The sequence below is a fragment of the Perca flavescens genome, chromosome 16 (assembly GCF_004354835.1).
Source record: "Perca flavescens isolate YP-PL-M2 chromosome 16, PFLA_1.0, whole genome shotgun sequence".
NCBI classification, from domain to species: Eukaryota; Metazoa; Chordata; class Actinopteri; order Perciformes; family Percidae; genus Perca; species Perca flavescens.
This window is the reverse complement of record NC_041346.1, coordinates 32240137-32265166: the sequence shown is the minus strand read 5'-3', so window position 1 is coordinate 32265166 and position 25030 is coordinate 32240137. Positions and strand designations below refer to the sequence as shown.

Below are 25030 nucleotides of genomic sequence, written 5' to 3'. Positions count from 1 at the left end.
AGGGGTTAAACTAGAGCATCGTGGGAGAATGAGTTCAAATGTTAGGGGTTAAACTAGAGCATCATGGGAGAATGAGTTCAAATGTTAGGGTATGAACTGGAGCATCATGGGAGAATGAGTTCAAAGGTTAGGGTTTAAACTAGAGCATTATGGGATAATGAGTTCAAATGTTAGGGTATGAACTAGAGCATCATGGGAGAATGAGTTAAATGTTAGGAGTTAAACTAGAGCATCATGGGAGAATGAGTTCAAATGTTAGATCTGAAAAGTTATCAATCAGCGGTTTCTTTTCTTTCCAAATCACTCAATCAAATCAAATTGTTATATACAGTATAACCCTTAAAATGAAAAGAAAGTCTATATTTTCTGTATAAAAATAGACTTAGAAATGTCCTGTTGTCTAAAATGTTTAATTTAGAATTTGTCCTGTAAATATGATTACTCTGTTATTCATATTATTTCTAGCTGCCTTTGTCTTTGTTAGGTTTACTTTACTTTTACGCAGACTCTTTGTACTCCGAGACAATAAAGATCTCTCTCTACTGTGTGTATAGAAAAGGGATCTGACCTTAATAAAGATCTCTCTCTACTGTGTGGACAGTAAAAGGGATCTGACCTTAATAAAGACCTCTCTCTACTGTGTGGACAGTAAAAGGGATCTGACCTTAATAAAGACCTCTCTCTACTGTGTGGACAGTAAAAGGGATCTGACCTTAATAAAGACCTCTCTCTACTGTGTGGACAGTAAAAGGGATCTGACCTTAATAAAGACCTCTCTCTACTGTGTGGACAGTAAAAGGGATCTGACCTTAATAAAGACCTCTCTCTACTGTGTGGACAGTAAAAGCGATCTGACCTTAATAAAGACCTCTCTCTACTGTGTGGACAGTAAAAGGGATCTGACCTTAATAAAGATCTCTCTCTAATGTGTGTAAAAGGGATCTGACCTTAATAAAGACCTCTCTCTACTGTGTGGACAGTAAAAAGGATCTGACCTTAATAAAGATCTCTCTCTACTGTGTGGACAGTAAAAGGGATCTGACCTTAATAAAGATCTCTCTCTACTGTGTGGACAGTAAAAGGGATCTGACCTTAATAAAGATCTCTCTCTACTGTGTGTAAAAGGGATCTGACCTTAATAAAGATCTCTCTCTACTGTGTGGACAGTAAAAGGGATCTGACCTTAATAAAGACCTCTCTCTACTGTGTGGACAGTAAAAGGGATCTGACCTTAATAAAGATCTCTCTCTACTGTGTGGACAGTAAAAGGGATCTGACCTTAATAAAAATCTCTCTCTACTATGTGGACAGTAAAAGGGATCTGACCTTAATAAAGATCTCTCTCTACTGTGTGGACAGTAAAAGGGATCTGACCTTAATAAAGATCTCTCTCTACTGTGTGGACAGTAAAAGGGATCTGACCTTAATAAAGATCTCTCTCTACTGTGTGTAAAAGGGATCTGACCTTAATAAAGATCTCTCTCTACTGTGTGGACAGTAAAAGGGATCTGACCTTGCTCAGCGACATTTCCTCCTTCAGGTTCTCGTATCTCTGCTCCAGTCTGGAGAACTCTTTCAGCAGGTTCTGGTAGCGCTGGCGCTCTCCGTCCAGCTCCGCCTGCAGAGACGCCTCACGCTCAGACGCATCGCTGCCGTCTACTGAAACACACAACCATATGCTTATTCAGCAACACACAGCTATATCCTTATCCTGACACACACAACCATATGCTTCTCCTGAAACACACAACTATATCCTGTTCAAAAAATGTCCTATGTTCTAAGCAAAATGTAAAATGTTCTATTAATAGAAAATAAATATTTGTGTGTGCTGTAAGGTGGTTAGAAAAAATGAAACTGGAATCGGCTAAAATCGGTATTGACAGGTAGCCTAGAAATCTAGACCACCCTAGCGGCAGCAAATGTAATTTGCAGCCAGAGTCGTCTAGCAACTAGTGGCTTGTGTGCTGGATAAACCAAACTCTAGTCAGGCCAATCACATCGTGTGTAGAGTGGGTGGGCGGGGCTTATGGCTGCTGCTGCTGCAGGTGAACAGAGGTCTTCTGGGAGACTTGGAGTTCAGCTTTTCTTTGAGAAAAGAACAAAGAACGGCTCTGAAGTCATTCTTAAAAAAGGAAGATGTGTTCAGAGTTTAAAGTTTAATCTATCAACTAGCGTTGCTCTGATTGGTTGTAGCGCTATCCTATTGGTGCAGAGGGAAGCCGTTTATCCCGCCCTTCAGATTGAGCCCTGACCAATGGACCAATGGCCCCACATCCAGACCCAACATCTGGATGTGGGGCTGGCTGGTCAGGCTAATCAGCAGGTCAAACACAATGAAAAATCGGAATCGGCCTAAAAAAAATCGGTGCATCTCTATGAAACACACAACTATATCCTGTTTTTTCTGTTTTTTCAAACAGTTTTTGTATGTTTTTGTCCCTTTTTTCATCCACTGAAGATCTCAACCCAACATTACGCCCTTGTGTATATGTATTTGTGTATATGTATTACTAAATGTCTAATAAAAATGAATGTTTTGTTGCAAACCTTGCGTAGTGTTGGTGAGCTGCAGGATCTTCTGGTTCATCTCTTCTTTTTCACTCTTCAGCAGAGAGTTCTCTCTCTCCAGCTCCTCCACCCTCTGGGGAACAATACACAGAACAAGTCATGTGACCCAGCTGTAGCTTCCTTACAGCCTAACGCTGGAGGCTTTATTTACCCTCCCAAAATCATAAAAGTGGAGTTGGTCTGTGAAGATTATCCAAACAGAACGTGTAGAACGGAAAAACATTTACAACAAACCTTTGATCCCTTATTTAATAAGCACTCTGAACAACAGATAATAGAGCCTGTACAGCTGATGTTTCTATCTTTTAAATATGTGTTTGTTTTAATAAATGTGTGAATTTTAATGAGCCTGTCCAAGGAACGTTTCTGTCACTGCTGTCAGTCAGTCAGTCAGTCAGTCAGTCTGCCTCTCTGCCTGTCTGTCTGTCTGTCTGCCTCTATGTCTGTCTGTCTGTCTGCCTGCCTCTCTGTCTGTCTGTCTATCCAACTGTCCGTCTGCCTGCCTGTCTGTCTGTCCATCTGTCCATCTGCCTATCAAACTAGTGTTGCCACAGAGATTATTTTCTGCAATAATCATAAGTCCTCCGGTCTCTGCCTGCAGCGCTACAAACCCCCTGTAGCCTCCTGACCTGCTGTTAGTTATTTATAGTATATTAGATAGATATATAGTTAGATAGTTAGATAGTGATAGTATATGTTTACCTGCGGCAGCTTAGTTAGTTAGCTAGTACGATAGTGGATTAGTTAGTTAGAGTAATAGTATATTAGCTAGTTAGTGATAGTATATGTATATATTTATACCAGTTGCAGCCCCGTCTTCTCGGCGCCGTGCTCCTCTTCCAGTCTCTTCCTGTCGGCGGCGGCGCCCTGCAGATCTTCTTGCAGCTTCGCCAGCTCTTCCTGCAGCGAGGCGATCTGATTGGCTCCTCCCTGCTGACGGACCTGCTCCAGCTGTTTCTGCAGCAGCTTCACCTCCGTGCCCAGAGAGACGTTCACCACCGCCAGCTGGTCCCTCTGAGCCCGGAACTCCTGGGACTGAAGGGATCCGGAAAAGAAATCTGCATCAGGTCTAACATACTGGGGCCGACAGCATTATTATTATCATCAGGGGTTCAAGCCCCGAGTACCAAACATATATATACTAGGGATGCACCAAATTCATTTTTTTGGGTTTGGTCTGAATCCTGAATCCCCTGGTTGAGATTGTGCTGACTCCTCCTCCCATCCTCAGTCCATGAACCCAGTAAACTCATGAATGAAGTCAACAGAGACGGTCTACATTCTGGCTGCTGTATGGAGATTCCTTCGTGCACAACTCGTATTCTTCCAGATGTTTCAGACCAGATGTTGTAACAGCGGCCATATTGTGTATAGTTTAGGGTCCTCACCACCACCAGACCAATCAGCATTGAACAGAACATGTAGCTGGACTTGAATGGCCTTCTTCTGACTGAAAGTACTGCCAAACTACACTTTTTCAGCTCACCAGTTCCATTCCCACGCTCCACCTACGTAAACACCTTCCCGTAATCAACGGCGCCATCATTACGCCAACCAGCATAGCGCGCGTAGTGCAAGCCTAGGGTTCGGTTCCCTGGGAAAATATTCTAAGGTTCGGCAGAAACCAGAACCCCGTCAAAAAGCCCAATCCTGGATTCGGTGCTAGAGGTGTGAATCTTCACTGATCTCCTGATTCGATTACGATTATCATGTCAGCGATTCAGTTCAATTCGATATCTCGATGCATCACGATGCGTCAAATCCATGTTTCTATTAAAGCCATGTAGGATATTTAATTCATAGCTTTTCAAGCTTCAAAAACCAAACATTCTGCAGTGCTCTAATACTAAATAAGCTGGATACATAAAACTATACAGCACTGAGTACATGGCACTTCCTGAATGTGTTAACATACCAGAATATGTAAACAGAAATGTTGTTAGGCCTACATTACATTATAAACAGAAATAATGGATTATGAGCCGGCCGATTATCGATTCAGCATCGTCCATGTCCACGATTCAATGCATCGATTATTTGATTCATTTCAACACCTCTATTCGGTGCATCCCTGGTTTAAATAGCACCTCCACCTGCTTCATAATAAAAAAAAAACATAAAAATCTCCCTTATTCCAGTACGGGACCTTTACAGCCACCACTGTCTGCGTACCTGGTCGTCCATCTTCCTCTGCAGCTGGACGATTTTGTTCTCCATGCCGCTGTTGAGTTTCTTCAGATGTTCGGCGGAGCGAGCTTCTATCTTCAGCTGCTTCAGCTCCCGCTTGGCTCGCACGCGCCTGAACCCACACTGGATGGTGATGGCGGCGTCGCGCGCCCGCCTGAACTTCCTGCGCTGCAGCCAGCCGCGCACGCTCCGCTGGATGATCATCGCTTTGTGGTGCAGCAGGAACTGCAGAAGAAGAGTCACAAACTCAGACTGAGGACACTTTCACACCTGGGTTACTGAAGTCAACTCAAACTACACTGAAACTACTCTGAAATCTACCTCAAACTACACTAAAACTAGCTAACACACTGAAAACTAACTCAAACTACACTAAAACTAGCTAACACACTGAAAACTAACTCAAACTACACTAAAACTAGCAAACACACTGAAAACTAACTCAAACTACACTAAAACTAGCAAACACACTGAAAACTATCTCAAACTACACTAAAACTAGCTAACATACTGAAAACTAACTCAAACTATACTAAAACTAGCTAACACACTCTGAAAACTAACTCAAACTACACTAAAACTAGCTAACATACTCTGAAAATTAACTCAAACTACACTAAAACTAGCTAACTCTGAAAACTAACTCAAACTACACTAAAACTAGCTAACGTACTGAAAACTAACTCAAACTACACTAAAACTAGCTAACATACTCTGAAAATTAACTCAAACTACACTAAAACTAGCTAACATACTGAAAACTAACTCAAACTACACTAAAACTAGCTAACACAGTCGCTAAGACGCTGAGTAAGGCTACAATAGGTCAAAAAGGAGACAAAAACATTGGAAAAGGGAACAAAAAAGGCAGCAAAAATATCGACAAAAATGTCAAAAAAGGACACCATAAAGGAGACAAAAACACACTCTGAAATAGAGCTGAGCAATATATCGATATATCGATATCGTGATATGAGACTACATATCTTAGATTTTGGATATCGTAATATGGCGTAAGTGTCTGTTCCTGGTTTTAAAGGCTGTATTACAGTAAAGTGATGTACTTTTCTAAACTTACCAGACTGTTGTAACTGTTCTATTATTCACCTTTACCCACTTAGTCATTATATCCACATTACTGATTATTATTGATCTAAAATCTCATTGTGTAAATATTTTGTGAAAGCACCGATAGTCAACACTACAATATTGTTGCTGTATCGATGTCGAGGTATTTGGTCAAAAATATTGTGATATTTGATTTTCTCCATATTGCCCAGCCCTAATCTGAAAACGTACGCAGAATTATAAAAAGAAGAGACTGACCGGTCGCCTTTTTCAACACTAAATCAGGCAACAATAAGCGAAATGGAGACGAAAACATTCAACTGAACAACACACACAGAGACTGTAAACACATTCCACCTTAAATTGGAAACACTTTGCCTCCAATTCTCCGTCTCTCTCACACACAAAGACACACACACAAAGACACACACACACACACACACACACACACACACACACACACACACACACACACACACACACACACACACACACACACACACACACACCTCCCGGTAGATCCTGCGGGTGAACATCCCTCTGGTGAAGGCCTGGATGGTGACGACTGCCCGTCTCACCCTCAGATAGACCCGTCTGTCTCTCGCCATGCGGTACTGCTTCTGACAGACGAGCGCCGCGCGGCTCAGACGCAAGAACTCAGCCAGTCTGAGGAGACAGAAACACACATCACAATCACATGACATCACATGACATCACAATCACATGACATCACATCACAATCACATGGCATCACATCACAATCACATGACATCACATCACAATCACATGACATCACATCACAATCACATGACATCACATCTTCCTAATGTCTCTGAGCTGGAGACTAAACAAAACATGTGAGGACGTCATCTTGGGCTTTTTGGGAAACACGGATCAACATTTTAGAGACAGAACTAGTCGTCATCCATTCATCAACATCATCCATTCATCATCATCATCCATTCATCATCATCCATTCATCCTGAGAATAACAGCACAACGGCAACAACACAGAACAAGTGACAAGGTTGAAAAAAAAGACAACAAATTATTGGAAAAACTTTGGAAAGAATACACACACACACACACACCAAAACACACACCCACACACACGTTGGAAAGAACGACAACAACAAAAACAAAAAAAAACTGAAAAAGCGACAAATTGCGAAGATACCAAACAACTAATCCATTAATCAAGAAAATAATCGACACATTAATATAATAGAAATATTACGACTTTTTTACTTGAAATCTATAAAATATATAAAATAATCCACACACTAATCCACCATGATGATAATCAGGAGCTAAAAGTGCCAAAAACATCTGGAAAAAAACATCTGGAAAAACATACACGCCAAACGCCCCAAAAAATCTAAATAAAGAAAGTGAGAAAAAACACAGAAAAAATAAACAAAAAAACGTCAAAAAAGTGACAAAGAGTTGATTAATCGGTTTGTCATTTTTCATGAAAATAAGGCCAAACTTCTCTGACTAGTAGAAAAAGAGATGTTTAACCTCAACGAGTCTCTTCCTGGTTAAATAAAAGGTAAACAAAGTAAATAAATAAAGTAGTTTTTGTTGCAGACGGAGAGAGTTTGTGGCGTTCTGACCTGCGAGCGAGGAATCCGCGGCCGTATCGCTGCAGCGTGACGGCAGATCTTCTGATCTTGCGGTATCGAACCCTCGCCAGCCAGCCGCGCACCGTCTTCTGGATCTGGATGCAGGCCGAGCGGAACCGGTCCGCACGCAGCTTCTCCAGGTAGGCCACCTGGCCCGCCCGGAAGAAGATCTTAGTCCGCCCAAACTGGAACATGTCAGCCTCCTGGGACATCAGAGAGATACACAACTTAGAGACACACACACAACTTAGAGACACACACACAACTTAGAGACACACACAACTTAGAGATAGACACACAACTTAGAGACACACACACAACTTAGAGACACACACACAACTTAGAGACAGACACACACACACAACTTAGAGACACACACACACACACACACACACAACTTAGAGACACACACACACACAACTTAGAGACAGACACACACAACTTAGAGACACACACACAACTTAGAGACACACACACAACTTAGAGACACACACAACTTAGAGACACACACAACTTAGAGACAGACACAACTTAGAGACAGACACACACAACTTAGAGATAGACACACAACTTAGAGACACACACACAACGTAGAGACACACACAAGTTAGAGACAGACACACACAACTTAGAGACAGACACACACAACTTAGAGATAGACACACAACTTAGAGACACACACACAACGTAGAGACACACACAACTTAGAGACAGACACACACAACTTAGAGACGGACACACAACTTAGAGACACACACACAACTTAGAGACGGACACACACAACTTAGAGACAGACACACACAACTTAGAGACAGACACACACAACTTAGAGATAGACACACAACTTAGAGACACACACACAACGTAGAGACACACACAACTTAGAGACAGACACACACAACGTAGAGACACACACAACTTAGAGACAGACACACACAACTTAGAGACGGACACACAACTTAGAGACAGATACACACAACTTAGAGACACACACAACTTAGAGATAGACACACAACTTAGAGATAGACACACAACTTAGAGATAGACACACAACTTAGAGATAGACACACAACTTAGAGATAGACACACAACTTAGAAATACAGCAGAAAAACATCTAATGCCAGCTGAATAGATATACATTCTCAGACACACACACAGAGTTAGGGACCTTGATGAGTGTCTCCAGCAGGTTCTTGCACACCAGCTTCTTATCAGCTAACGTCATGTCTGACTTCTTCAGCAGAACTCGGTACCGGTTGAAGAAGTCTGGGTACGTCCACCTGGAACACACACAGACACACACAGACACACACACACACACAGACACACACAGACACACACAGACACACACAGTCCATTACTTCCTCTTGTTGTCAGAAAGGTAAACATTAAGAAAAAAACATCGGAAAAAAAACACCTGAAGCGAGAGCAACAAGCAACAAAAACATCAGAAAGAAATGACAAAACAACGAAATAGCTTCTCATATGTCAAAAAAAGTCAATTACTACAGAAAAGTGCCAAAAAACAGTAGTAAAAAAAGCTACAAAACTTCGAAATAACGCTGAGAAAAAGTGACAAAAGCAGCTGAAATCTTTCCTAGATCTCCTCTGTCTCTGGGGTGGACTCTGTGTGTCGTCCTTAGCACTCTTCCACCTCCGACGAATAAATGCATTTTCCATCCAACATGGCTGACTTCCTGTTGGCTTTACAGTACAGCTCCAAGAGTCTGGTCTTCATACACCAGCACACCAAGTTCTCTACGTCTAGGGGGCTCTGATCTGGCCCGTGGCGTGATAGGCAAAGTCTAGCGGCAAAGGAAAGTTAAAGATATATAAAACGCCCAAAACATCGGAAAAACAGGTAGGAAAAAAACACCTAAAACGTCAACAAAAAGCAGGAAAAGAAATTCGAAAAAACAACAAAAAAAGCTTAAAAAACGTCTCCCATAAAGTGAGAAAAATGCATTAAAAACGCAGAAAACATGGTTAAAAAAATAAATAAAAGTCAACGTAGAAATAAGTTACAAAAACGCTGAGAAAAGGGTCAAAAGCAGCTGAAATCCTGCTCAGGGTCCAGATTGGTTGGGCCGGCTCTGGCCTCCATCTCACTCAGCTGTTAGTCAACTCTGAGCTCCTCCTCCATCTCTCGTTCTATCCTTTCTCCCACAGCGTTTAGTTCCTTCTTCGTGTCCGTGTGTCCCCAGATTCTCCCGTCGCCACTTTCTCTCTCTGTGGTCTCAGCTTTCTTTTATATTTCCATCAGAGTTATGAAAACGGGGAAGATGAGATCAGTTCAGATGACGTTTCCCTGTCAGTTTCTAACTGTAAATCACTGTGTGTTTGGATTCACTGAAGTCTCCCGATAACACAACCTGATAAGTTTAGTATGGAGCCCTGAAACCAGGCAGCAGATGAACTTTAAACTTGTTATTCCTGCTGTTAACATGTCGCACGCTCACTCCGATTATTAGATTTCAGGAGAAATGTCCTCGTGAGGACACTCACTGCTCAGAGCAGAGAGACGTTTGAGTCTGAGGCACAAACTCAAACCTCCCTAAACAACCCGACTGTTGGCTCCGTATCTGGGAAGATTTACAGAGCGGCTGACCTGAGAGACTGCGTAGATTTACAAAAAGGCACAATATTTTGAAAACCAGAAGTCTGAATATTTTGAGAATAAAGAGACTGACCCATCACCTTTTTCGATGCTAAGTAAGGCAACATTAGGTCGAAAAAGTTGACAAAAACGTCCAGAAATGTGACGAAAAAGTTGACAAAAAAAGGTGATAAAAGTGACAAAACAGTTGACAAAAATGTAACAAAAATGTCCGGAAATGTGAAGAAAAAGGCAACAAAAAAGTTGACAATAAGGTGATAAAAAGTGACAAAAAAAAGGTGATGAAAAAGTGACAAAAAAGTTGACAAAGAAGTTGACAAAAACGTCCAGAAAGGCAACAAAAAGGGCAGGATGTCTGACCTGGACGGGTACAGAGAATAGTAGAAGAAGAGTCTGACCTGGACGGGTACAGAGAATAGTAGAAGAAGAGTCTGACCTGGACGGGTAGCCAGCGGCGCTGATCCGGATCGTCTCCAGGACGCCGCAGGCTCGCAGCTGCTGCACCGCTCGCCGCGAGTCAAACCTGCAGAAACACAAACACACACATCATGGTCAGGACAGCAGGACACACACACACACACACATATACACACACACATCATGGTCATCTGGTTATTTAAAACAACCTGGCTGAGACAGGCAGCAGGACACACACACACACACCTCATGGTCAGGACAGCAGGACACACACACACACACATATATACACACACACATCATGGTCATCTGGTTATTTAAAACAACCTGGCTGAGACAGGCAGCAGGACACACACACACACAGACACACACCTCATGGTCAGGACAGCAGGACACACACACACACACACACACACACACACACACACACACACACACACACACACACACACACACACACACACACACACACACACACACACACACCATGGTCATCTGGTCATTTAAAACAACCTGGCTGAGACAGGCAGCAGGACACACACACACATATACACATTTAGAAACATCAAACTAAAGTCCAAGCCGATCATAAAGACATCAGACCAGATGTTATAGAACATCTTTAAAAGTTGGGATGTTTTCTGAGAAAACTTTCCATCCTTTTTCTCCGGTTCAGTTCAGATTTAAGATTTAAAACTAAGTGGAGTTTAACCCTCCACTCTTCCTCCTACCTCGTCTTCGTCAGCTTCTTCGACATCACTGAGCTGCAGTCTGTTTACAGCTCAGAGTCTCAGAGACACAGAGCATGTGACCCAGTCATCCAATCACAGCTCAGCGTGATGTCACAGAGCGACAGACAGCTCTTTTGCACATTTTTGTCTCTTTTGTTTTTACATACTGTTTTGTATCTAAAGCCCTGTTCACACCAGTCATTTGTAATAATTGCGGAGGTTGTCTGTGATCTTAATCCCGTGTGAATCGGTCATGTCTGTAATTTGTAAAGTAATAATTCCCCCGCAAATGACCTACCATATTTCGCAAAAACGGAGGTCCTGTGATAATATTAGCCCCGTGTGAATTGGCATCTCTGTGATTTGGGGTTTAATTGGCTGCGTTGTCAATTATAAATGAGAAGTTTTGACATCATATGCGGGGGATAATGTAAATTTGAGTAAAATACAGACTTCAGTTATCCCGTGTGAATGCGCCACATGAAACACAGACGTGTGGGGGTAATTTCTAAACTACAAGAGGTCCCCTGGTAATACTAGTCCTGTGCGAATAGGGCTTAAGTGCACTTTCAACCCGATACTTTAGTTGCAACATTGCTGCATTTTTCATTTGGTTGGGTTTGTGTTTACACGTCACACGGTGGAGAGGGTCACTGGTCTCTAGGACACAATATCTGAAACACAAATAATGAAGCTACAGCACATTTATAACGTCTGGGGTTATCTGGTTCTGCTCAGGGACGCACTGAATCCAGGATTGGGCTTCTGATCCGGCTGAATATTGGGCTTTTTGAATGAATAAAGTCTGGTGTAATGTTATAGGACCAGAATGAATAAAGTCTGGTGTAATGTTATAGGACCAGAATGAATAAAGTCTGGTGTAATGTTATAGGACCAGAATGAATAAAGTCTGGTGTGATGTTATAGGACCAGAATGAATAAAGTCTGGTGTGGTGTTATAGGACCAGAATGAATAAAGTCTGGTGTAATGTTATAGGACCAGAATGAGTAAAGTCTGGTGTGATGTTATAGGACCAGAATGAATAAAGTCTGGTGTAATGTTATAGGACCAGAATGAATAAAGTCTGGTGTGATGTTATAGGACCAGAATGAATAAAGTCTGGTGTGGTGTTATAGGACCAGAATGAATAAAGTCTGGTGTAATGTTATAGGACCAGAATGAATAAAGTCTGGTGTAATGTTATAGGACCAGAATGAATAAAGTCTGGTGTAATGTTATAGGACCAGAATGAATAAAGTCTGGTGTGATGTTATAGGACCAGAATGAATAAAGTCTGGTGTGGTGTTATAGGACCAGAATGAATAAAGTCTGGTGTAATGTTATAGGACCAGAATGAATAAAGTCTGGTGTAATGTTATAGGACCAGAATGAATAAAGTCTGGTGTAATGTTATAGGACCAGAATGAGTAAAGTCTGGTGTGATGTTATAGGACCAGAATGAATAAAGTCTGGTGTAATGTTATAGGACCAGAATGAATAAAGTCTGGTGTGGTGTTATAGGACCAGAATGAATAAAGTCTGGTGTAATGTTATAGGACCAGAATGAGTAAAGTCTGGTGTGATGTTATAGGACCAGAATGAATAAAGTCTGGTGTAATGTTATAGGACCAGAATGAATAAAGTCTGGTGTGGTGTTATAGGACCAGAATGAATAAAGTCTGGTGTGATGTTATAAAGTCTGGTGTGGTGTTATAGGACCAGAATGAATAAAGTCTGGTGTGATGTTATAGGACCAGAATGAGTAAAGTCTGGTGTGATGTTATAGGACCAGAATGAATAAAGTCTGGTGTGGTGTTATAGGACCAGAATGAATAAAGTCTGGTGTGATGTTATAGGACCAGAATGAATAAAGTCTGGTGTGATGTTATAGGACCAGAATGAATAAAGTCTGGTGTGATGTTATAGGACCAGAATGAATAAAGTCTGGTGGGATGTTATAGGACCAGAATGAATAAAGTCTGGTGTAATGTTATAGGACCAGAATGAATAAAGTCTGGTGTGATGTTATAGGACCAGAATGAATAAAGTCTGGTGTGATGTTATAGGACCAGAATGAATAAAGTCTGGTGTGATGTTATAGGACCAGAATGAATAAAGTCTGGTGGGATGTTATAGGACCAGAAAGAATAAAGTCTGGTGGGATGTTATAGGACCAGAATGAATAAAGTCTGGTGTGATGTTATAGGACCAGAATGAATAAAGTCTGGTGGGATGTTATAGGACCAGAAAGAATAAAGTCTGGTGGGATGTGGGGGCTGCAGAGAGGAAGAGAAGAGGACTCACGAGAAAGCCTCCTTGTTGTCGTTGGGTTTGATGCAGCGGACGTAGTGAGGAGTCGTGGCATTCAGAGTCTCCATCAGGAGCTGCAGAGAGCTGCGGAACTGAAATCAGACAAGATAACAGACGAAATGAGATAAGAAAAGATACACTTTAATGCCCCGGAGGAAATTTGTCCTGGGCAACAAGTGCTGACAAAAGCTGCATACAAACACATGCTTTAAATATGATTCAGTTTGTCAGACGGCCGACCCTCGGCAGTAAAGCCAGTCGAGATGATCAGTCTCCCCGAGTTGGTCTAAAATGTTCCTCAGAACACACCAACAAGACGAGAGGAGACGAGACATAATACATCTATATAACAGCAGGTGGTGCTACTCTGTATTGTTGCCCAAGAAATGAAAACCTGCAGCTGATTGGACGAACACGTCACATGGGTTTGTTTTCTCCAGAAAGTCATGGCGCCTCGTTGAGAATCTGATCTCATATTGGACTAAAATAGTTCACTGAAACATGTTTCTGAAAACATTTGAAGAGAGAAATAGGCGGTGTGTGTATGTGTGTGTCTCTGTGTGTGTGTGTGTGTGTGTGTGAAGTTGCTGAATCTGTCTTCATTTCAGATCAACAAAGGTCAGTTTAAAAGATTTTCATCAGATTTTGAGAGACTCTAGTCACCTCATCCCGCTCCCCATTTCCTGGTGAGTCCCGACTGCCCCCCCCCGACTGAACATGTCAGGTAGGCCAAAATGAACGCCGACGGCCCAGACTGATGACGGCACGGGACACACCGAACAGACTCGAGTCACTGACCTCGCCAGACTGTCTAATGTGTCCCGGCTATAAGAGACAATACATATATAAGACAACAATGTACAGTACGTACAGTACAGGCCAAAAGTTTGGACACACCTTCTCATTCAATGTGTTTCCTTTTTATTTTCATGACTATTTACATTGTAGATTCTCACTGAAGGCATCAAAACTATGAATGAACACATATGGAATTATGTACTTAACAAAAAAGTGTGAAATAACTGAAAACATGTCTTATATTTTAGATTCTTCAAAGTAGCCCCCTTTGCTTTTTTTGATAACTCTGCAAACCCTTGGTGTTCTCTCAATGAGCTTCATGAGGTAGTCACCTGAAATGGTTTTACCTTCACAGGTGTGCTTTGTCAGGGTTCATTAGTGGAATTATTTCCCTTATTAATAAAAAAGCAAAGGGTGGCTACTTTGAAGAATCTAAAATATAAGACATGTTTTCAGTTATTTCACACTTTTTTGTTAAGTACATAATTCCATATGTGTTCATTCATAGTTTTGATGCCTTCAGTGAGAATCTACAATGTAAATAGTCATGAAAATAAAAAGGAAACTCATTGAATGAGAAGGTGTGTCCAAACTTTTGGCCTGTACTGTATATGACAAGAATAATAATAAGGAGATTGTGGCCGATTTATTACTGATTTTACTAAAGTAGAAGAGCCGAGTAAACAACTAGCAGCTGCCACTCAGCGTCACAATCTCGTAGCCGGCCTTGTCACATGACTTCCAGCGAGGGCCTAGTTTCGGAGGACATCTTACGTTTAGGTGTGCATACGTTTCCGTACGAGATCAAGCGAACCGGTTGATGAGAAAGCGTTGGTCAGAGAGATCTCACCTGGTGGCCCACGGTCTTGCGGTGCTCCTTGTTGGGAGCTTTGGGAGTCGGCTTCGCTGATCGGACGTTGACTCTGGAGGACTTTGGTGGGGGGGCGACGTCGCTCTTGTCACTGAACAGATCTGCTACCAGCTGGAACTGGGAGAAAACACACACACACACACTCAGTCTGACACACAGCATCACTCTGATAACAAACGTTTCTGTCACCAGTATTTGAGAGCCTTAACATCTTGCCCGATTTATTAACCCTCGTGTTGTCTTCCCCGTCGACCGTGATGCAACTTTTTCTTTTTCTGGGTCAAAATGTAAATAAATGGGGCCGTCTTTCTCAACACTTTTGTCACTTTTTTCTAAGTTTCTGTCAATATTTTTTTGCACGTTGTTTTGACGTTTTTTTTAAGCTTTTCCCAGGTTTTGGTCACTTTTTTGACGTTTTTTTTCCTACATTTTTCAACGTTCTATTATCAATTTTTCTTTACATGCTATATATAATAAAGGATAAAACACCCAAATTCAATGAAGGTAGTGAACTGATCATGTATTTAACTTGTGAAGAGCTTTGTATGGAACTGCACGGTAAACTTTATTACCCCGCAAGGGGAAATTCATGTGGTCTTACACACCACCTTCAAAGATAACACGACACTTTAAAATATGGTCAGTTCGCACAATACAACATACAACACATAACATAACCAATTCATAACCAACCAGTAGACATACTACCTAAAGTGCAATACTCGCAGTGATATAAAGAGAAATTAAAGCTCCAGAGAGTTGCATTATTGTGTAAAGATGCAGTTAAAGTGCCAGAGGCAGTTTCAGTCTTTCATTGTGAAGTCTGACTGCAGTCTGCAGCTCCTATTTCGGATTTTCTGCTGCAGAACTCTGCCGTACCACATCACTCAAACAAAGATCCATTAGAAATAAAGACTCCATTGATGTAGCCCCGCCCTAATGAACACATGAACACAGAGGGACAGAGGAAGCTGTTTTCAGGACAGACGTTCAGAGGGTCAGTGGGATGACATGAGACAGATGAGTGAACAAACACAAAGCTTTGACCCACTTCTTCTTCTCCTACGCTGGAGAACCAGACTCTCCATGACCCACTTCATCTTAAAGGGACAGTACTCCATACACTGCCTCCACACAGCTCTCACACACCCTGACCCACTACGGGAAATACCTACGCTTCCTCATGGCCACATGCATGCACGGCCGGACTGACAATCCCAACAACCAACAAGAAGCTCAGACTCTTCACTCCTCTGTTACATTTTCACAGAGCAGATCTTAGTTTGCTGCTACAGGAATTATTATCGATGATTCTCTGTAAATGTGTGTCATGTTATTGTTTCCATCAGTGGGGTCCGGGGACTCCGAGGGGTCCTTAAGGGGTTTCTAGAGGGTCCCCAGGAAAAGGAGGAATCATTTGTTTCACTATAACTCCATCCTGAAACATCTAATGATTGTAGTTGGACTTCTTTAGCAAGTTTTAACTATCTATATTAAATTATGTCAAATTACAGATTTTTTTAATTAAAAAACCTCAAATTTTCTTAAAGGGATACTCTCCCCTATCTGTAGATAGGTGGACCAACGCATTTTTGTGCATGCATTGTTTTAGTCCGGTGCAACACTGGCAGTGCCGCTGCTAGTTAGCTTAGCGTAGTGAATGGAATCCTATGTTGCCTGTTAGCATGTTGTGAGTAAAAAGTGAGCCAACAAAAGACAAAAAAAACAACCTAATTACTTGCACTGAGACAAAAAATCCATTGGCCCACCTATCTACAGCCAGGGTAGACCGTGATAAGAACTATTTTAAGAAACGGTGGAGTATCCCTTTAAGGAAGGACCCCTAAACCCTTAATGATTAATGAAGACACTCCTTATGAAGTACAACCCTTTAGAACCATAAGCCCGGAGCACGGACCCGTTTTTCCGCCGTCAGACTAGCAGAAGTGGATTTGGACACGCCCTAAACACACCTGCACCAGGCGCTTCACACCGGGCTCTTACACCGTTAAAATAGTCCGGTAAGTTCAGAAAATGACATCACTTTACTGTAAAACCAGGAAGAGACAAGACTTCATATCACGATATCCAAAATCTAAGACGATATCTAGTGTCATATATCAATGAGGATATAATATCTATATGTTGCTGTCAAGGCATGTTTATTTAGTTTTTATTGTGGGCTTGTGTTTCTCTTTTCTTTTCTTTTTTTATGTTGTTGTGCGCTCAATGTTAAAAAAACCCCGCTGTGCTTTGGTTCTGTTTCTGCAGATCTGTTGTTCTCTGGTTCTGTGGTTCTGGTCCAGAGTTTATATGTTGTGTTGTGGTTCTGGTGGTTCTGGTCCAAAGGTTACAGGTTGTGTTGTGGTTCTGGTCCAGAGTTTATATGTTGTGTTGTGGTTCTATGGTTCTGGTCCAGAGTTTATATGTTGTGTTGTGGTTCTATGGTTCTGATCCAGAGTTTATATGTTGTGTTGTGGTTCTATGGTCCTGGTCCAGAGTTTATATGTTGTGTTGTGGTTCTATGGTCCTGATCCAGAGTTTATATGTTGTGTTGTGGTCCAGAGGTTATGTTGTGGTTCTGGTCCAGAGTTTATGTTGTGGTTCTGGTGGTTCAGGTCCAGAGGTTACATGTTGTGGTTCTGGTCCAGGTCCTGTGTTTGTTACCTGGCTGGCCTTCAGGATGTTGATCTGCTCCTCGTACACGGTGTCTCTGTTCTTCTCCAGGAAGCCTTCACACTGGTACTCCACCTGGGGGACAACACATCACTCAACTCATCATACAATCAAAGAAAACCACAATACATAATACAGCCCGACCGATAACATTATCAGCCGACATTAGGCATTTTACAAACTATTGGAATCAGCCTTCATAACGGCCGATAAATTAATATTTAACAAATAAAATAAAAACGGACGAAACCCCCTTCAACCATGTTGTGAGTGTTGGCGTTGTATAATTTTTATAATCTGTCCACCACAGGGCGCTCTACACTCGGGTTTAATCCTTTAAATTTCATATCTTAAATTTGTATATTTATACATTTTATTTATCAGAAGTTTAATATATTTTGATGTTCTGTTGTGACAATAAAACAAACAAGTTCATTTTTTAACTGCATTATCATATTATTTTAGTGAGGACTCATAAATAACTACAAATAACTAATGTTAGGGAAATCTGTTTGTTTTGTTACGCGTTTCTGGATTTAAAAAAAATATATATCGGCCGATATATCAGAATATCTGATTTTTAAAACACCAAATATTTGTATTAAAAATCCTTTGTCAGTCGGGCTCTAGTACATACATGATATAATCATTAAAACATGAAATAGTATCATGTTGAATCACAATAACTAAGTTTTAACGTGGATAGGTGGGACCTCCATGTTTAGGTTATATCTTTATATTTTTTTATTTTATTCTTTTTTTATGTTCACATTGCTCTAGTATAAACTGGGCCACTGCATAAAAGAGCCTTAATCATTTACAAGAACAATTGGAGGATGCTGTAATTAAAGGGTGCAGCACTTCAGATTTTAAAGGGATCACATCAGTTGTTAATAAACTTACTTTTTAAAAGTGTATCTTTCTTATAGGAAGCAGCTTTATTGTGTCTTCAACGTAATTTTGACACTAAAGTCTTTGTGATTCAACTTGACCGATTAAAGGCATGTCAGCTGAGAAGTGGATGTGAGTCACGCTAGACAACCCAGGCTCCATCAATGAGCAGATGTTCTGAGGACAATAATGGGAAACTGTCTGATTGCTAATTAGTTTATATATTATTATTTATTATTATGAGTTAAAAACACAAAATTGCACAAAAATGTGACAGTAATTGTGGAATGGTTAGTTTAGGTTAAAACAAATGATCAATTTCAGCATCTGGTCTTAAACTCATATTGTCTTTGCGGTAATGGAATGGATGGGGGCAGCATAATTACATGCTAGACTGTGTTATTTTATTTATTTTTCTATATCTTTAAATGTTACAGTTATGGCTAAAAACAGAACTCTACGGCCGGATGTCTGTCTGGAAGAGGTTGGACTTTGTCCTGGGCTCACCTTGTCAGCAAAGTGGATGATGATGAAGGAGGTGTTGGACATGCGAGGTTTCTGGAAGTGAGCGCTGCTCGAGTTCTGCTTGTAGAGCTTCTGGGCCCAGTTCTGATCCGTCCCCTTCGGCACCTAAAGAACAGGAAGTGTTCAGGCTACCTGAGCTCTGAAGAGGAACTAATTCATGTCACTCCACATCATCATCATGAGTTCAAAAGAACCAGAGAGGAAGAACAAATCAGCACTTCAAGTCAGAGAAATGTAAAACCTGCTGCAGTCAGCAGAGTCCCATCATCACTGAGGAGCTGGTTACCTGTCTGATGAAGAGTTTAAACCAGACAGGGAGTCACAGAGTGCTGCCGAGGCTGAACTAGGAGGTGCTCTTTAGGCCATATATCAACAATGCATGGACATTCACCCTTTTTACCTCACACACACACACACACACACACTTTTTTGCACACACACACACACACAAATAAAGAGCATGCATATACACCACTTTCACCTCGCACACACAGTACTTTTTCTCCCCCAAAGTTGTCAGTGTGCGAGCTAATGTTTTTGTCTGACTATGTGTCTGTGTTTGTGTCTGTGTGTGTGTGTGTCTGTGTCTGTCTGTGTCTCTGTCTGTATGTGTGTGTGTGTGTGTGTGTGTGTGTGTGTGTGTGTGTGTGTGTGTGTGTGTGTTTGTGTGAGATAAAAGTGGTTTATGTGCATTAGGTCTGGGCGATATGGAGAAAATCAAATATCACGATATTTTTGACCAAATACCTCAATATCGATACCGTAACGATATTGTAGTGTTGACTATTAATATTACAAAATATTTACACAATGAGATTTTAGATCAATAATCATCAGTAATGTGGATATAATGACTAAGTGGGTAAAGGGAAATAATAGAACAGCTAGAACAGTCTGGTGAGTTCAGAAAATGATGTAACTTTACTGTAATGCAGCCTCTAAAACTAGGAAAAGACACTTATGTCATATCACGGTATTACGATATCCAAAATCTAAGACGATATCTAGTCTCATATCACGATATCGATATAATATCAATATATTGCCCAGCTCTAATGTGCATGCATTCTTGAACCAGGCCTAAGCGGCACCTCATACTGATTAAGGTCTTTAGTTCTGCATATATTTTGGTCAGAAACATGTTGACCTGATGAAAAGTCCCCAAAGTTCTAACCCAACAACAGACAGGAGCTCACTGACTTTACACTCTTCATCCAGCAGGTCCAGGATGCCGAGCCGGGCCTCGATCAGGTCGATGCACGGCTGGTTGTCGTAGAAATCGATCAGAGTCCAGGGGATCTGCTCCTTTATGTACTCCGCCTGCTCCAGCTTAAACACATGCTGAAAACACACACACACACACACACACACACACACACACACACACACACACACACACACACACACACACACACACACACACACACACACACACACACACACACACACACACACACACACAACACAACTTAAACACAACAACACATACTGAGAAAACACAAGACAACTTGTTTCTCTTGGTTTCATAGAGAAATCTGGTATCTGGTTTTTAAAAAGGGAACGGGAGGCTCACCAAGTTGAACAGAAACACAGATTAAAACTCACAGAGTTAAACTGCTGCTGAAGTTTCTCGTTGGCGTAGTTGATGCAGAACTGCTCAAAACTGTTGATCTCGAACGTCTCAAAGCTGCAGACAATCAGACAAAAGAACAATTTAGTGATCTCTGAAAACTTCACAGAATCCAGGAGGGAAGTAAAGTTCATATGAAGAAAACTCTTCTTCTCCCTGCAGACAAGGAAAGTGGGATTCCACCAAACTAAAGACGATGGATTCAACTGCCGTTTCAACATTCTGAGTTTTAATGTTAATTGTTTTTTAATTCTTTTAATTTTTTTATTCATTTTTGTGGCTTTTCCACCTTTAATGGACAGGACAGCTAGGTGAGAAAGGGGAGAGAGGGGCGGCCTCTAGCTCACCCAGTAAGAGCGTTCGTCTCATGTTGGCTGAGTCCTGCAGCGGCGCAGGTTTGAATCCTACCTGCTGCCCTTTGCTGCGTGTCATCCTCCTTCTCTCTCCCCCTTCCATGTCTATCCACTGTCACTATAATAAAGGGAAAAGCCCCAAAAAATTATCTTAAAAAAAAATAAAAAGAAGGGGGAGAGAGAGGGCGAAGACATGCAGGAAATTGCCACAGGTCGGACTCGAACCCTGGACCTCTGCGTCGAGGAATAAACCTCTAAATATGCGTGCACCTGCTCTACCAAAAATGTCTACTAGGGCTGCACAATACGATGAACATATACGATAAGGTTGTTCAATTGTTGAGTTGCAATACCGATAAAACTTAACAATAAATAGATATTAAAGTGTTCTCAGTTCTGCTGCTTTCAGTATTCTGATAAAATACAACAAACTGAATAATTTCCATTTTTGAATAATTGAACAAATTGAACATTGAATTAAACATAAAAGGCAGCGCTAAAAAAGAACAACAGTTACATTTTAAAGTGCAGTTCTCTGATATTTTCTTTCAACTAACACAACATTTTTTTATTATTATTAAGGTGTATACATGCACAAATCCCCTAGTTATTAAGGTGTATACATGCACAAATCCCCCAGTTATTAAGGTGTATACATGCACAAATCCCCTAGTTATTAAGGTGTATACATGCACAAATCCCCCAGTTATTAAGGTGTATACATGCACAAATCCCCTAGTTATTAAGGTGTATACATGCACAAATCCCCTAGTTATTAAGGTGTATACATGCACAAATCCCCTAGTTATTAAGGTGTATACATGCACGAATCCCCTAGTTATTAAGGTGTATACATGCACGAATCCCCTAGTTATTAAGGTGTATACATGCACGAATCCCTTAGTTATTAAGGTGTATACATGCACGAATCCCTTAGTTATTAAGGTGTATACATGCACGAATCCCTTAGTTATTAAGGTGTATACATGCACGAATCCCTAGTTATTAAGGTGTATACATGCACAAATCCCCTAGTTATTAAGGTGTATACATGCACAAATCCCCTAGTTATTAAGGTGTATACATGCACAAATCCCCTAGTTATTAAGGTGTATACATGCACAAATCCCCTAGTTATTAAGGTGTATACATGCACAAATCCCCTAGTTATTAAGGTGTATACATGCACAAATCCCCTAGTTATTAAGGTGTATACATGCACAAATCCCCTAGTTATTAAGGTGTATACATGCACAAATCCCTAGTTATTAAGGTGTATACATGCACAAATCCCCTAGTTATTAAGGTGTATACATGCACGAATCCCCTAGTTATTAAGGTGTATACATGCACAAATCCCCTAGTTATTAAGGTGTATACATGCACGAATCCCCTAGTTATTAAGGTGTATACATGCACGAATCCCTTAGTTATTAAGGTGTATACATGCACGAATCCCTTAGTTATTAAGGTGTATACATGCACAAATCCCCTAGTTATTAAGGTGTATACATGCACAAATCCCCTAGTTATTAAGGTGTATACATGCACAAATCCCTTAGTTATTAAGGTGTATACATGCACAAATCCCTTAGTTATTAAGGTGTATACATGCACGAATCCCTTAGTTATTAAGGTGTATACATGCACGAATCCCCTAGTTATTAAGGTGTATACATGCACAAATCCCCCAGTTATTAAGGTGTATACATGCACGAATCCCTAGTTATTAAGGTGTCCCAAATCCCCAGTTATTAAGGTGTATACATGCACGAATCCCCTAGTTATTAAGGTGTATACATGCACGAATCCCCTAGTTATTAAGGTGTATACATGCAGGATTCCCGCGGTTACTAAAGGAGTTCTCTAGCCCTGCTAACCAGGGGAAGAGAACTTTGATTTCAGAAACCAGGCCTTTACCAGAATATAATCAGGTTTTTTAAACTGCAGATAAACACACTGCGTGTTTCAGGATGTGAGGTTTGTGTTGTGTGACGTTGTTACCCGTAGATGTCGAGGACTCCGATGAAGGAGTGCTGTTTAGACGAGGTCTGCAGCATATTGTTGATGTGCTCCACGATCCAGTCAAACATGCGAGCGTAGATGTGTTTGGCGAGCGCGTCGCGGGCGTTGGCCGCCTGTTGGCTGGACATGTTCTTCACGTACGTCTCCGACGAGGTCACCAGCTTCCTGTGGCAGAGCCAGTGCTCCATCTGCTGCAGCTCCACGCCCAGCAGCCGGCAGAAGTGCTGCAGGTGGACGTCGTCTCTCTGAAACACACAACGCAGGTTCACACACTCCACACACTGAACTCAGCGATACAATACTTACTGGTATCACAAAGTCTGCTAAGATACGATTTCCATTTGATTCAATTCAGGATCCTACGACCGATACGAGATTTGACAATTTCATTACTAAGTTGTTCCAGACAATTAAATTAAAAACTCTACTCTCTACTCTTCTCAATAAAAAGATGAATTACAAAGTGGGAATTCAACATGAATGCAATACACCGTCTCGCAGGGCTACCGAAAGATAATTGTGTGTCTGCTCCGTGACTCAGATCCACTTTAAACTTGAATGGGTTCTTCCTTGGCCCGCGCTACACCCTTCCAAACCTGTAAAAGTCACTCTGCATGTAACCATCTCCATAACCATCTCAGTGGGAATATCGTCTCGGTGTCAATATAAGTTCCAAAAAAGTTTCCAAAATTAATTTATTGTCTCACCAGCCAAAGTTGGCAGGTAGATGAAAAAAAATCCACCTGCAAAGCAAATGTTTTACCAGCCAAAATATTAAATTGTGGGTTTTTTTATGTAACATCCATCACAAAACAGCTGGTGGTGGTTTCATCTCTGTTTTAATCATGCTTTGTTTTGGAAGACTGGCTGGCTCGCCAATCATCAGCACATACTGGCTAATTAATTAGCCTGATGTAAACACTAGTTTCACCTTCACAAAAAATAAAGACCGCCATTTTTTAGCGTATTTACCCGCCGAACCGAAAAAGTACCCGCATTTGGCGCTTAGGGAGTGGTAATTATGGACCCTGTTCACAAAGTGTCAGAGTGAGCTGTGTGACGTACCGAGACGCGACAGGACTCTCCGTCTCGCTCCGAGGAGATCTCGATGTTTCCCAGATGGAGAATGGAGGCCACCACTTTAAAGATGCTGCTCTGACTCACGTCCTTTATCCCTGAAGACAGACACACACACACACACACACACACACACACACACACACACACACACACACACACACACACACACACACACACACACACACACACACACACACACACACACACACACACACACACAGAGAGATTAATATTTTGAACAAGTTTCAATGGAGTTTAAATAACTAATCTGTTGATGCCGTGTGACGCTCACTTTTTGTCAGCTAAACTGAACTGTAACTACCTCTGAAAGGACCATCACCTCATGGTGCTCCGTAAGGGGCTCACACTCACCTTTTCTCACTTAAATTTGACTGCCTAGATGCTAAACGCTAACAAGGGGAAGATTATTGTCACCATCCTGGTGGTCCACTTTAAAACTGTGCAAGTTATTTATACTTGCACATATTATTTATATTTTATTCTACATTTGAGCTCCTTGGTGTGTTTGTTAATCTGTATCTTACTGACTGTCCCAACTAAAATCTGATGCAATGAAAAATTAACCAAATATCTGAACTTTATAACAGTTTCGATATTGAATCCTGCAGTTTGGATTTCAGAGCACAGATGAA

At 41.2% G+C, this 25030-nt stretch overlaps 1 protein-coding gene across 1 annotated transcript in view; it reads right to left on the bottom strand.

Moving 5' to 3' along the window:
* The window catches only part of myo5b (myosin VB), a 72244-nt gene that overhangs the window by 23805 nt on the left and 23409 nt on the right, over positions 1-25030 (bottom strand). The window contains exons 9-24 of the mRNA XM_028601335.1: positions 24363-24472; positions 23277-23542; positions 20895-20976; positions 20490-20630; positions 19272-19394; positions 17865-17948; positions 15177-15314; positions 13523-13620; positions 10506-10592; positions 8621-8732; positions 7443-7654; positions 6336-6492; positions 4744-4983; positions 3373-3606; positions 2551-2644; positions 1514-1659 (exon numbers count right to left, since the gene is read on the bottom strand). Of these exons, the coding sequence (XP_028457136.1) occupies positions 1514-1659; positions 2551-2644; positions 3373-3606; positions 4744-4983; positions 6336-6492; positions 7443-7654; positions 8621-8732; positions 10506-10592; positions 13523-13620; positions 15177-15314; positions 17865-17948; positions 19272-19394; positions 20490-20630; positions 20895-20976; positions 23277-23542; positions 24363-24472 (2324 nt within the window). The remainder of the gene's footprint in view (positions 1-1513; positions 1660-2550; positions 2645-3372; positions 3607-4743; positions 4984-6335; positions 6493-7442; positions 7655-8620; positions 8733-10505; positions 10593-13522; positions 13621-15176; positions 15315-17864; positions 17949-19271; positions 19395-20489; positions 20631-20894; positions 20977-23276; positions 23543-24362; positions 24473-25030) is intronic.